The following is a 12929-nucleotide window of genomic DNA, read 5'->3' as shown; positions in this document are numbered from 1 at the left end:
ATTAATAAATTATATATATTATTCATCTATGAATAATACATAATATGAAATAATTAAAAATTAATGATTTATTTTTGTGTCTTTTCATTTTGTGTCTTTTCATTTTGTCTCTCTTAATTTTGTGTACTATTAATTCGTGTATTTGTACCTTAGACTTCTGGAGCACCTTGAGAGGTGGGACTACTAATAAATCCTCACAAAATCCCATAACATGGAAAGTGAGCAGGGCAGGATTTTTGGAAGGACTGGATGAATTAATATTAAGAACAAATCCCTTTTTGCATCCATTTACTTACTTGAGAACATCACGAGACATGATTTAGTGTCTCCAGCTGCTGCTCTGTAGCTTGACTCTTGCTCTCTAGGTTTCTGAACATCCCAAGCAGTTTCTAGCTGAGTTTTTTGGACACCATGAAATAAAGTTATAAGGAATTTAGGACCCCTTTTGATTTGAGGTGGACGTGGCATCAAAACAAAGCAAACATGGTCCTGAGTTTGCAATGAACCCTTGGCCTCCATTTCCTGGGTGAGTTTTGTTTTCAGGTAAGAGCCATGCAAGACACTGATTTTTTTTTTACTGATTTAGCCACAGAATGAGATGATCCAGTTAGAAATCTGTGTGAAACCCAACAACCTGCATGTAATTCTGTCTGTTATTTCTCCTTGTGGTGACAGAAACTCATCTGTTTGCTTCCTGCCACCCCTGTGGTGCTGATCCTCTGCAACACATGCAGGACCTATTCAGGATATTTCTTTGTATAACAGCCCCATGAAAATTTCATTCCCTTTTAATTGATTTTTGTTTTTCCCCCCCAATGAGTTTGCAAGTAGCTGTGAGAAGAAGTCTGAGTGTTTGGCAGATTTTGGTGGCATCAGCACCTCCACTTTGGCATTTGATTTTGCTCAGAGTAAGATACAACAATAATTTTCACTTCTTTGAAATACTTGATTAAACAAATGAAAAGAGGGCTGAGTAAGGGCAGTGAAATGTCTTTTTTTGTTGTTGTTTTTCTAGAGAAAAAACTGCAAATGCTGCTCAAAAAAAAGCTGCTTTGCAGATGCCAACAGAGGGCACCTAAGTTACATACAGTTTTCTTGGCAAACTCATTCTTCTCAGTAAGTGTTTTTTCCTCTTAAGGTTCATAAGGTTTTGTGCTGACAGACAAACTCACTGAACCTTTATAATTATCTTGGATTAGGTTTTGGTTTCTTTGCCTTTCGAACAAATAAAACTGACAAGCAGGAGAGGGAAGTTTTCTGTGACATCTGTCACGTTGTCCATCCACCTTCCCCATTATTGTACTCTCTCAATGTTTCACAGTTTTTAAATGCTCTTAACCTCTCAACAACTGAGGCGAGTGAATAAATGCCCTATTTCAGGAAAAGCAGAGAGAATAAGGTCAAGATTCATCATCTCTGTGTCAATATCTGTTACTTCCATGGGGATTTCATGTAGAATGAGAGTTCTGTGCTTCTCCCTGCCTCTGACATGCAGGTGCCTTGCTCAGAATTTCCTAGCCCACATGGTTTGGCTTTCCTTACAAAGGAAACCAAAGCCCAGAGTGCCTGTCCTCAGCTCCCTAACCATGGACTGTCCTTTTTTCTGTAGGTTTTTCCAGTCTGAGAACAGTAACGAGTTGCTCTGGATGTTTCTGGAGGATGAGGAGGTTACTCCAGCCTGCCAGGACAACTCCACGTTCTCTCACAGCTGAAACTTGCTCTGTCAAGACATCACAGGTAGGTTTCAGATCTTTAAATAGTAAGATTTATCCATAAGTCCTTGAAAAACATGCTGACTGCAGCCAGATGTGGCATGACACCAGGATCTGAGGTGTCTCATGGCTTGTTCTTGGTGTAGTGGTCGATGCAGTCTCAGCATCTGCTGAATGCTTCTTACTTTCCTCTGCTTTTGTTCCTGTTGTGGCCTCATTGCTGTGGAACCATCCTCACAGCAGCAGTTCAGGCTTTCCAAGGAGTGTTGGATAGTGGGCTGGGCTTTGTCACGTGTGGCCATGGTGGCCAACAGGCACCATGAGACCTGTTCCAAGGGTCCTTTCCCTGCTGACACAGTCAGACTCCTTGGCACGCAGGAATTGCATGATTTAGCCAGAGTTTTGTTCTACTTCTGATAAAAAAAACCCCAAATCTTTCATTTGGGGCTTTGCTGAAGGTCACCACGTGGAAGGCAAATACCCTGCTGGGGTCTCAGGGTGGGAAGGAGCCTTGGTCTGTGCTCCCAGAGGCTCCAAGTGACCCAGGAGCCAAGACTGAATGAATTTCTCTCTGCATCAGGACTTGCTCGTGGATCCAAAGCTGTCCAGGGCAGAGCTTTCAGCAGCCCTGGAGCAGCAGCCAGGCACAGCAACAGTGGCACTTATTCTGTGTCAGAGCTGAAGCCACATGCACAGCCACAAACCAAGCACTGGGAGGGCTGCTCAGATGATGCTGACCCAGAAAGGAGCCTGCTTAGTAACAGTGGAGACCACAGGCTAAGGCAGTGGGGTTCTGGGATTTCCACAGCCTTAAGAAGCTCTTATCAGAGTTTTTTTGTTATCATAACCTGGGGTGGGCACAACCAAGCCTGCAGCATCCACGTGGTGCCTGGTGTTCCTGGGGTGAATGAAAAGCTGTGTCACTCCAGGCAAAGGAACCATCCCAGCTTTAAGTAGGGATCTGAGTGTTATCCTCAGTTATCTACATGGTCACAAATTGGCAAATGGCTTCTCTGTGTTCAGTCTGTTCTGTACTGGCAGATAAAAACCATACACATCTGTCTTCCCAGCAAGCCTCTGGAGGGAGGCCCTTTTGCATGGCTGAGGCAGTGCTTTCTGCAGACAGGTTCCTCAGGCTTTTAAACTGCACTGTCCTAAGCTGGGTAGGAGCTTAGACACAATCCAGCAGGAGGATGCTCCAGAAAACAGCAGGAAAAAAGCCAACAACAGCAAACTTCTGTCACTTTTGGTCCCCCTCCTCTGTTTCAGAGCCTCTGCAGGGACTGTGCAGGGGTCTCCTGGGGCATACTGCACCCAGAAACAAGCAGGCTTGTTGGTCCCCAGCAAGCCCAAGAAAACATGGGCAAACCTATGCTAAATAAATGCCTAAATTTCCACATTCCTCTCTCTCAAAAGGAAGTTGCAGGTTCCAGCTGACTCTGTCACCACCAAGCATCCAGAATCCTCATCATTCTTCCAGACAATGCTTGTCAAGAAGCAGATTTTTCTCATCTCTCCATGTGTCAAATCCATGAGGCTGTACTGGTCTTTAAACACTGAAGTTTTTAACTCACCCAGTAGGGTTTGCCACAATAGGAGTGATACTGGATCTTCTATTCTACTCCCAGTTTACACAGCCAGGGCTCCACATGCCAACCTTGCAGAAGACAATTCCCAGTGCAATGTGAGAAGCACCAGTTTGCCATTGACTCTCCCTTGCCATTGACTCCCTGGACAAAGGAGTCCATTGTTCAGGTGCCTTACCCACTGCTGCATGCATTAATTCTTCTCTTTCATAGGGTTTGCTCTTCCCACTGCCCTTTGCTGGAGGATGTTTGAGTTCCTTTCTGCTTTAGCAACAGCAGAATTGGCCAGGTGGCTTTCTGGTGGGTTGAGGCTTCAGGTTTTGTAGGACTGAGCAGCACTGGAAGCACCTCAATTGCTATGTTTAACATCTCCCTTTCTTCTGGCTTTTCTTCTCTGGGCTTCATTCACTCTTCACAAGCTTGAGTTGTAATTCTAGCAGGTTTTATAGACTCAGTGGTGAACCTGCAGCAGATGTGGAGAGGCTGATGCTGACATCTGGATCAATGATGACTGATTCCTCAGCATGGTGAGGGCAAGAGCTTCATTGCCTTTGATGGATACTCAGCTAGGGGAAATATTTCATGGGGTGTCAGAGGATGTTTGTCTTCTGGAGAAGGCAAAAGCTGAGTGGGCATTAAAATTCCCCTACTTCTCACTATGAAATTCATACATCATAGGTGTCTTCTAGATTTAGGGATGTTTTTCCTTCCCCTGCCTCCAGCTGAGCTCCTCTCTAGACTTGGAAGGATGTTGCATTCTACAGACCATATCTTTGTCCACTTTGAGTTGATACAAACCCCCTCTTGAACTTGGGTCTCCAGCCTGCTGCAGTGGTGTGTGGAGGAATCTTGGCCCTCATCCCTTACAAGGGAGATATTTGTAGAAATTTTAGTGGTTTTATTTCATTTACTTCTACAGGGGCACCTAGATGAGCTGAACAAAGTTTCTGATCCCCTGAGAAACTTGGCAAATTCAGCCAGATTTGCTTCTGAGCTGGTTTTCTCAACAAAAACTTTGACAAAGTTTTCATTGTTTTCATTTTCTTTATGTTTAGCTTTAAATGACAGCATTTCCAAAATTAACCTGAGGAAACTGCATCCTCTGCCCTTTCCATTTCCACCCCAGCCAGTCGTGGAGAGAATCAATGAAATGAGGTCTCAGGGACTCAGGTAATTTCTTCACTTTGTTTCGTTGGTGAGTCAGGAAGGTGGGAAGAAGATTCAAGAGAATCTTCTGCTCTCTCCTCCTGATAAAAGAAGATCTAAGTCCCTGGTGTAACTTTCATGGGGCAAAATCAGGCAGAAAGTGAATGGTGAGACCCAGTCAGATAGGAAGTGCAGTCCCTTTGCAGGGTGGGACCTGTCAGGCTGGAGAGCTCTCTGATGTGCACTTTATTTGTTAATGCAGCCCCACAGCATTGGGCCAGGAAGGTGGAGACCATAAATGATAAAAATTGCATTTTTATAGCTAGTATTTCCACTTGCACTCTCTCCCTCTCAGCTGCCTGCCCATTTTATTGAAATTTAACCCTCTGTGTCTTTATTTCTGTGCTTAGGATCTGCAGATAAGTGGTTCCCATGGGACCATAGATACCCTCTTGCTCAGTGTACCTGTTCTCTTGGGGGCTGATGGGTTTTCTCCCTGTTCCTGTCCCCCTAATTAGGCAGACTAGCACCCTCCCATGCACTTACAGTAACCACAATGAAACCCAGTCCTTGGGGAGGCTGTGGCTTCTTCTGAACTCCTCATTAACCTCCCTGTTGAGGTGCTCCATGGGCCAAACTGTCTCATCTTTCAGCTGGCCATAGAGGGAGTTCTTCTTCTGCACCTACTGAGAGGTGGGGACACAGAGCAAAGGGAGGGTTGGATTTCTGGCAGCTAGGAATAACTGGGGACCAGCTTGCATGGCAGACATCCAACATTTGCCTCAGTTGTTCCAGGAATCTGGGAGAACCCCAGGATTAGGAAACAGAACCCCTCAGAACAACCAGGCAAATGTCCTTGACTCCTATTCTACAGGCACAGGCAGAAATGTGCTTGACCCACATGGAGGCTGGAGAGACAGTTGCCCAAGGTCTCTGTCAAAGCAGGATCTGGATATAATTTGTCTGGACCAGGGCCTGGGCCTGGACAGGACCTCCTTGGACAGGGAGAGATGCTTTCAGGTCATAGGCTGGATATTTTTGGGACTAAATCTGGTTCCAGTGTCTACGTCTGGGAGAGGTGCATGGATGTGTTCCCAGAGGAACCAAGGTGAGTGCTTCTCTCTCCCACTGTCTCATTAATCCCTGTGTCAGCTCCAGTTTATCAAGAATAGGGAATTTAAGTGTCTCAGAGTCCCCTTGCCCTGTGGAACAGCAGAGCTTGGCTGCAACTCCATCTGTGGGGCAGCTCCTGTCAGGCTGCAGAGCTTGGTAGTGCTGCTGTCTCTGCTGCCTCTGGTCTTTTGGAGATGCAGGAGGAAAATGGCTGATTCCAGGTGGGGAGAAAAGGCAGGAAGGGAACGAGAGCTGAATTCATGGTAATCTGAAGAAGCCTGGCCCATCCCCAGCCACTCCCATAAATTTCCTTTCCCTCCTCCCAGCAGGAGCCCAGATAATTTATGTCCTGCTAATAAACACTTGTCCTTTGTTGGGTGTCACGTGTGCCGTGGGATCCTACCCCAGCACCTGGATTCCTGTGTGGAAAGCTCTCTAGCTCAGCAAACAAACCATTCTATAGTGTGCCTACTGCAGGAAGCAGCCACGAGCTGCTCTCCTGAGCTGCCCTGCTCCAGGAGCCCCAACTGGAGCCACTCAGACCCCAACTGGAGTGGCCTTGTCTGACCCCTCCCTGACGTGTGTTTTGCTGCTGCTCAGAACACTGGGAGGAGAGAAGGGCTTTAAAACCAAACCATTTCCATCCTTCTGATTCTTTTAATTCTCTTTCCCCAGGGCCATTTCTGGCTACTGAAGGGCTTCATTTGAAGTAAAATATCTGAGCAAGGAAGGATTTTATTTTGTGTGACAAGAGATGTGTGGGGGTGCAAGGCAGAACAGTCTCCTTCTGTTCCAGCTCTCATTTGAGAAGCAAAGTTGGAGATTTGGGAATGCTGGCTCCTGAAGAACACATCTGCACCTTACAGAATTATGATTATTCCATCTAAGCACAACAGGATCAGCAAAATCCTTGGCCAAGATTAAGGCTCCTTTGTGCTAGGTAGCTGCAATCAAAGGCTTCTTGCCCTAAGAAGCTTGTGGTCTACAGACACATGAGAGAATAATGGCAGGAAAAAGAGGTCCAGGGAAAGAAACTGTCATGTTAAGCAGAGAACTTGGTCCAGAGCAGAAAGCAGGACCTGATGCTGCTTCTCTCCAGCCTTGTTGCCACGCCTGGCCATAAACCCACATCCATTTCCTGGGTGCAAGGATTTCTCTATGGAGGAGCCTTTTATTTTTAGCCTTTCAAAGGTGTTTTTTGCTTCCCTTCTCTGTCAACCAGACCCTGCCCTTCCTCTGAGCTCAGGGGCCTCAGTGTGCCTGGCTGGTCAGGTGAACAGTCACATCATCAGAAGCAGCATCATAACTGCCACAGGTCAGCCTGATGTGACCCTGGGCAAAAAAAACCAGGTATGATGCTGTGCAGGCAACGAGGAGGGAAGAGTGGACATCAACCTCCTTCCCTTCCAGGAGCAGAGGCTGGGAATATGCCTGTGAGGGCAATATTTCACCACGTAGCTGTAGCACAGCAAGCCAAAGGTGACCCCACACTGCACACCACAGAACAACCCTTTGACCCTTTCCCAGCCCTGCTTTTAAGTGGAGTGGCAGCAGAGGACACTCTGGGGAGGGGCTGGAGGTGCTAAAATCTCCTTTCCAGAGGAGCAGAAGCTGCACTGAGTCTTGGGAGCTTGGTAATGAAAGATTTACTAATATTTCCTGGGGAATATTCAGAGTTTATGTCTGAACACAAAGAGCCCTTGATACAGCACCATCACTTTTCTTGCCAGGGTGATGGAATCTGGGAATTGTTTCCCTTTCTCATCAGAGGTGGCTGGAGGAATCCACAGATAACAGGGGTATGTTAAAACAATCAATCAATGCTAACAGCAGCTTTCAGAGGAAGCTGGGACCTCGTTCTTCAGAGCATGAGCCCCTTCTGGCTAATGGAGATCAAGATGAGATGTGAGATAGGAAAGATGTCTGGAGGAACCTAAGCAGGGAACATTGATGCTTTGGCTGGGGAAGCTCTTGGAAAGGTTGCTGTGCTCTCTCTCAAGGTGAAGATGCCAAGCCATGGTAGCCCAGGGTCAGGGAACTGGCACAGGCTCAGTGTGAGGAGCTGCTGCCACCACTCTGCCAGGACCTTCAGGGCAAGAGGTGCTTTTGCCATGCCAATATTGGGGTGTCATCATGAGCATGTCATGTTGTCCTTGCCCACAGTGCCATGCAGCTGTGGGCACTGTCAAGTTCAGGGTGCCCTGTCTGCCCTCTGCATGCTCAAGGCAGCATCAGAGGCATCCAGGAGCTGCAGCCCTGAGGATTCTTTTTGGAAGATTTATTCAGAGGACTAAAGTGCTTTAATTCTCACACATTCCTCAGCTGAGGGAGGGATGCTGAGGCAGAAGGAAGGTAAGAGAGCAACTTATGTTGTATAGCTGAAACTGTTCTCATGACTTCTGCTGCCTTTTATTTGCCCCCTTCCTTTTGCTGCTGTTCTGCTCCTCCACAAACTGTTCTAGCAAGGGCTGAGAGGGTGTATGGTCTACAGAGAAGAACCTGCATGGTTCATTTATTCAGGCAAGGAATAAAAAGTAACCCAACCCCAACACAAAATTCTGGTGGCTGCTAGCCACTGCCTGATGGAGGTTAGACTAATGCAGCACTGAGGCAGAGTTAGAAAGATATTTGGGAGGCTTTATTAGATCTCCTGGGGCAGCTATTGCAGCTGGATCATTTGTAAAATGCTGGCTTTGTAAAGGAGCTGGGATAATGCCTGATTTGAAGGGCTTTGCACAAGGCTTTGTGTGTAGAACTCCTGCTCAGAACTGCAGCATCTGGCCTTTTGAAGTCATTCTTCCATTTCCAGACAAAGGTAAACTCAAATCTTCCTGATGAAACAGATCTGCCTTGAAAGGGCTGAAGTGCAGATGCAAGACAGGCTAAGCAGAGCAAAAGCCTCTCCCCCACAAAATGAAATCTCAGAGGTTGCTGAGATGTGGTGTAACCACATTAAACACCTATGGAACAATTCAACCTATGGAACAATTCAGCTCTCTGAGGCTGGAGTGCTGAACTAAGCACACAAATTCCACTCACACATGAATTCCCAGCCTTCAGCCTCTACCTTTGCACTCTTCTTCCCTGGGGAGCCTTGTGTGGCACCCTCTTTTCCAGTAGGTGTTCCTCAGTGCTGTGGAGCTTGGCTCCAAGGCTGTTGGGAGCAGCTGGATTTTTAAGCAGGAAAATTCCTCAGCCTTGGTTAGAGCAACTGGGTTTGCAGATCCAAATCTGTTCCTCTGCAGAGAAAATGGGTCTGTTAGAGTAATGTGTGTGGTATGAAGCAGGGATGTGCCCACTGGTGAGCTCTGAAAGCTCCTCACTTGAGTGTAGTTGGATGTCTATGCACAGACAGCCAGAGATATCAGTTGTTAGTCCTGTGTGTGCCTTTATGAACTCTTCACACATTATTTAAATTGATTGCCACCAAACAATCCATCAACCAGTCCATCACTTAATTGATGAAGACAATTCACCTTTGCAAAGCTCCCAAAAGGTGTTTCTCTCATCTTTTAAGTCCAGTAGAAAAGATTCTGGGAAGAAGTTCTTCCCCATGAGAGTGGTGAGACCCTGGCATGGGTTGCCCAGGGAGGTGGTTGAGGCCCCATCCCTGGGGGTCTTTAAGGCCAGGCTGGAGGAGGCTCTGGGCAGCCTGATCTAGTGGGAGGTGTCCCTGCTCATGGCAGAGGGGTTGGAACTGGGGGATCCTTGGGGTCCCTTCCAGCCCTGACAGATTCTGATCTGTTTTAGCAGAGGACTTCAGAGCCCTAATGGCTCAAGGGTTGGACTTGATGATCTTGGGGGTCCCTTCCAACCTAAATGATTCTATGATTCTATGAAGAATTTTGCCATCTTGAGTAACCTATGGGAGAATGAAGAGCAAGGTGAGAGCCTGAGCCAACACATCCACTCCTAACACATTCTACTACTTTCAAAAAAAATAATTGCAAGTAGAAACTCAAGAAATGGCTTTTTCTTTCCCCTGCTTGTGGACAATTGTGTGTTTGGGTTTTTCCTGAGCTCCCTCATTCTATAAGCTGCCAAGAATGTCTGTTAACCTGAAGATCCTCTTCATGTGCTCAGTTTTTTGCAGACTGGTTGAGATGGCTGCAAGTAGCCATGGTGGAGGATTGCTGTTTGGTTTTTTTGGTAGGTCAGAAATAAAGAGGCAGAAATGACAAGAAGTTTCTCTTCTATTTACAGTGTCTGTAAGAAGTTGTGGCTTTTCCAGCAGGGTGGTGTATCCAAAAAAGGGTCATTATTGTGACTGTTGTCTTTGGGGGACTTGACACCCCTGTACCTTCAGACATAAGGAAAGAAGAAATTCTGTCTCTGATGTATGTACTTTTGGGAAAAAAAAGTTCTTTTTCTAGAAGATAAGCAAGAAATAAAACCCCATATACTTTTTATCCTCTATGTTATGCATCCAGAAGAAACTGATCCTTTGTTTATGTGCCCTCACTTTCTTTTGGCATGTTTCTGGTCAAGGTTCAGAGAGATGAGAGTCCTTACTTGAAATTAGAGCTTCTATTGATCTTTTTTGGTCATCTGCTCTTGCTCTTTCAGGCAATATAAGAGACCTCTTACTGGTGAGGACTCAGTTGTTGGGAATCTGGTAGAGAAGCTGTTCACCTGCATGAGAAAAAGAATAGGATAGGAAAGGATAGGATAGGATAGGATAGGATAGGATAGGATAGGGTAGAGCAGAGCTTGCCCTCATTGTCCCATGCAGCAGGATCTGGAGGATGAAGCTGACTTGGTCACTGTTGACTTTCACCAGTTTGCCTTAAGGTGCAGCCTGACAAAGAGCCACCACCTTGCCATCAGAGCAGTGGGCAGGTAGGGAAGTGAGAACACACTCCCCTTGCCCCAGGAAGCCTCCAGCTCCATGCTACCATGCTCAGGCTTGCCAGGGCACTGGTTTTGTCCAGCTCCCAGAAATAAAAGCATTGCCCCAGGGGCTGTGCTTGGGGAGGTTTTTTGTGATGCTTTTTGAAGCATTTTCACAGTGCCTGTGATTGTGTCTCGACCCCTGTGCTGCTCATTTCACTAGATTCACTTCATTTCAGTGGTGTCTCTTCCCCCAAAGCTCTTTTCTTGTCTAAAACCCCTTCTTTAATCACCATGGCAATCCAGCTCTGAGGTCTGCCAAGAAGTGGAGGTTGCCTGTTTCTCCTGCACTCAGGTGACCTCCTCTGCCCTGGGAGTCACAAGTCCAGCACTCTCAAGTTTTTCCCACCACCCTCTCCCAGTCAAGGCCCACAGGCACCTTCTTTGAAATGGTAATAGGTCTCTGGGCACTTGATTTCACACCATTTCAGGGCATCCTCCTCTCTCCTGTTGTCATAGATACGCTGCCAGCCTCTGCTCTGGCAAGAGATGCTGCACGAGGAGCACAAGATAGAAAAGAACTCTCCTAATACTCAGTTAGCTCATGTACCTTCTGTTTCTAATAATTTCCTCTGGGAGCCTGACCTAACATGCCCAGAAGCCCTTGGGTGGGGGAATAGGGTGGGAAGCATTTGTTAGAGTGGTTTCTAGAGGACCAGCTGGGCTGAACTGGAAGGGTGGGGGGAATAACCAGGGGAGGTTTAGATTGGATGTTAGGAAGAAATCCTTCCCTGAGAGAGTGGTCAGGCACTGGAATGCGCTGCCCAGGGAGGTGCTGGAGTCACCATCCCTGGAGGGGTTCAAAAAATGAGTAGATGGAGCACTTGAGGCTGTGAACTAGTGGTTAGGGAGATGTTGGGATGAAGGTTGGACTTGATGAGGTCCTTTCCAACCATACTGACCCTATGATTCTGTGATGTGAAGAAGGTTTTCATTCAGCAGCTCTGCTAAGAACTGGTACCATTTCAGTAGGGTTTTGCCAATTTGAATGCAACTGTTGCCTATGGAATAGAAATGTTCAGGGTTCAGTCTTAATAAGGAGCCCCTCTGCTGAGGAGTCCAGGGAGAGCTGGCAAGCAGTGGCAGAAAAAGCTCTTTGTAGGTAAAACTGTGGGGACACAGCAAGTGAAGTGCTGTTTGCAGCAGAGGTTCTGTGGTGCTTGCTGGTGGTATCTGGAGAAGAATGTCAATAGGCTGGAAAGAACTCAGAAAGGAAGGAATGGAGCCTCAGATCTGACAACTTTTCTTGGGCAGAAATCTTTTTCACTTGTTTTACATTTAGAAGCACAACAGAATGTTGATCAGCAGCAGTGGTTCCCAGCTCCAGTGATCATGCTAGCAGATTTTAGCACTGGTGGTCTTCCAGTGGGTACTTTCCATCTGATTTATCTTGAAATGGTTCCTCAGGTGTACCACTGCCAACAGAGAGCATCTAAAAGGGAAATGATTGGATAACATTGTGTGACTTCATACAAATCCATGGATCTTATGAGACTGCTGAGAGGAGCTACTTACAGCCCAGCTCTATCAGACCCCCCAATATAAAAATATGGTCCTGGTCCCGTTGGTACTTTTGGTGTCTCTTCTTCTGGAGGGCACTCCTTACCCTGGGTTCCCTTCCCATTAGACTTGACTTTGTCCAGCTCCACTTCAAAGCTGGTAGAAGCAGCAAAAGTGGAAATTGAGAAGATTCCAGAGGCTGAGATGTTATCACTCTGGCTTCTTTTCAGCTTGACTGTGCACAAAACTTTTGAGGACAATAAAGCCTGTGAATAGGGGAACAAAAAATAGCCACTCTATCCTCATTCTCCTCCCTCTGGAATTGGGTGGTGGCAGGGAAGGAGCAGAAACCCAGCAGATGACAAGGCTGGAGTTATCTACTCTTTGGACTGTTCTTTTATTGTTGTTTGCTATACAACCTCCTGTGATCACGTGAGTAAAAGCTTCTATCTCAACGACAAAACCCCTTTGTCTTAAAGGGTGCAAAGGTACCAGGCATTGTTATCTCTTGTGTTTTACAAGCACTGGTTTTATGCCCCTGTTGCACAGGTGCAGTCCCCAGTTGAACCCTGTGCCACTGTTACTGGACTTCCCAGCAAGCTCCTGCACCTGGTTCCCTTTGCTTTGGAATAAAGGTTGCAAACAATTTTTAGGGGAGGAGGACTTTAAATTGCTGCTTCAGGTAGGACTTGGCACCAAAGGGTTCTACCAGCAGAAGCCTTCACGTTGTTACAAACTGATAATTTTACAGTGCCACTGATTTGGGGCATTATTGGTGCTGATCCCTGGATTCCTGCCTCAAATTTCTGCCTTAAATTAAAATAACAACAACAAAAAAACCCAAAATCCAACCAAACCCAAAACAAACAAACAAAAAAAACCCCTAATATTAAACAACCAATTTGAACAAGCCAGGGCCCAGCATCTGTGATGGGAAATGACCTTGGTGATGTCTCAGAGAGCAGCTGAAATGAGCTTTTTC

The 12929-nt window shown here is 46.5% G+C and overlaps 1 protein-coding gene across 1 annotated transcript in view; it reads right to left on the bottom strand.

Annotated features, from left to right (window-relative positions):
* Window positions 1-4990: 4990 nt before the first annotated feature.
* TTLL10 (tubulin tyrosine ligase-like family, member 10) overlaps window positions 4991-12929 on the bottom strand; it is a gene marked incomplete at its 3' end in the record, with an annotated part of 12009 nt that continues 4070 nt past the window's right edge. Inside the window, 7 exon segments of the mRNA XM_008945482.1 lie at window positions 4991-5127; window positions 6842-6988; window positions 8663-8796; window positions 9034-9103; window positions 10116-10189; window positions 10827-10939; window positions 11963-12103. Of these exon segments, the coding sequence (XP_008943730.1) occupies window positions 4991-5127; window positions 6842-6988; window positions 8663-8796; window positions 9034-9103; window positions 10116-10189; window positions 10827-10939; window positions 11963-12103 (816 nt within the window).

This window comes from Merops nubicus, unplaced genomic scaffold, assembly GCF_000691845.1.
Source record: "Merops nubicus isolate BGI_N331 unplaced genomic scaffold, ASM69184v1 scaffold1048, whole genome shotgun sequence".
NCBI classification, from domain to species: Eukaryota; Metazoa; Chordata; class Aves; order Coraciiformes; family Meropidae; genus Merops; species Merops nubicus.
This window is presented reverse-complemented; position numbering and strand designations above follow the sequence as displayed.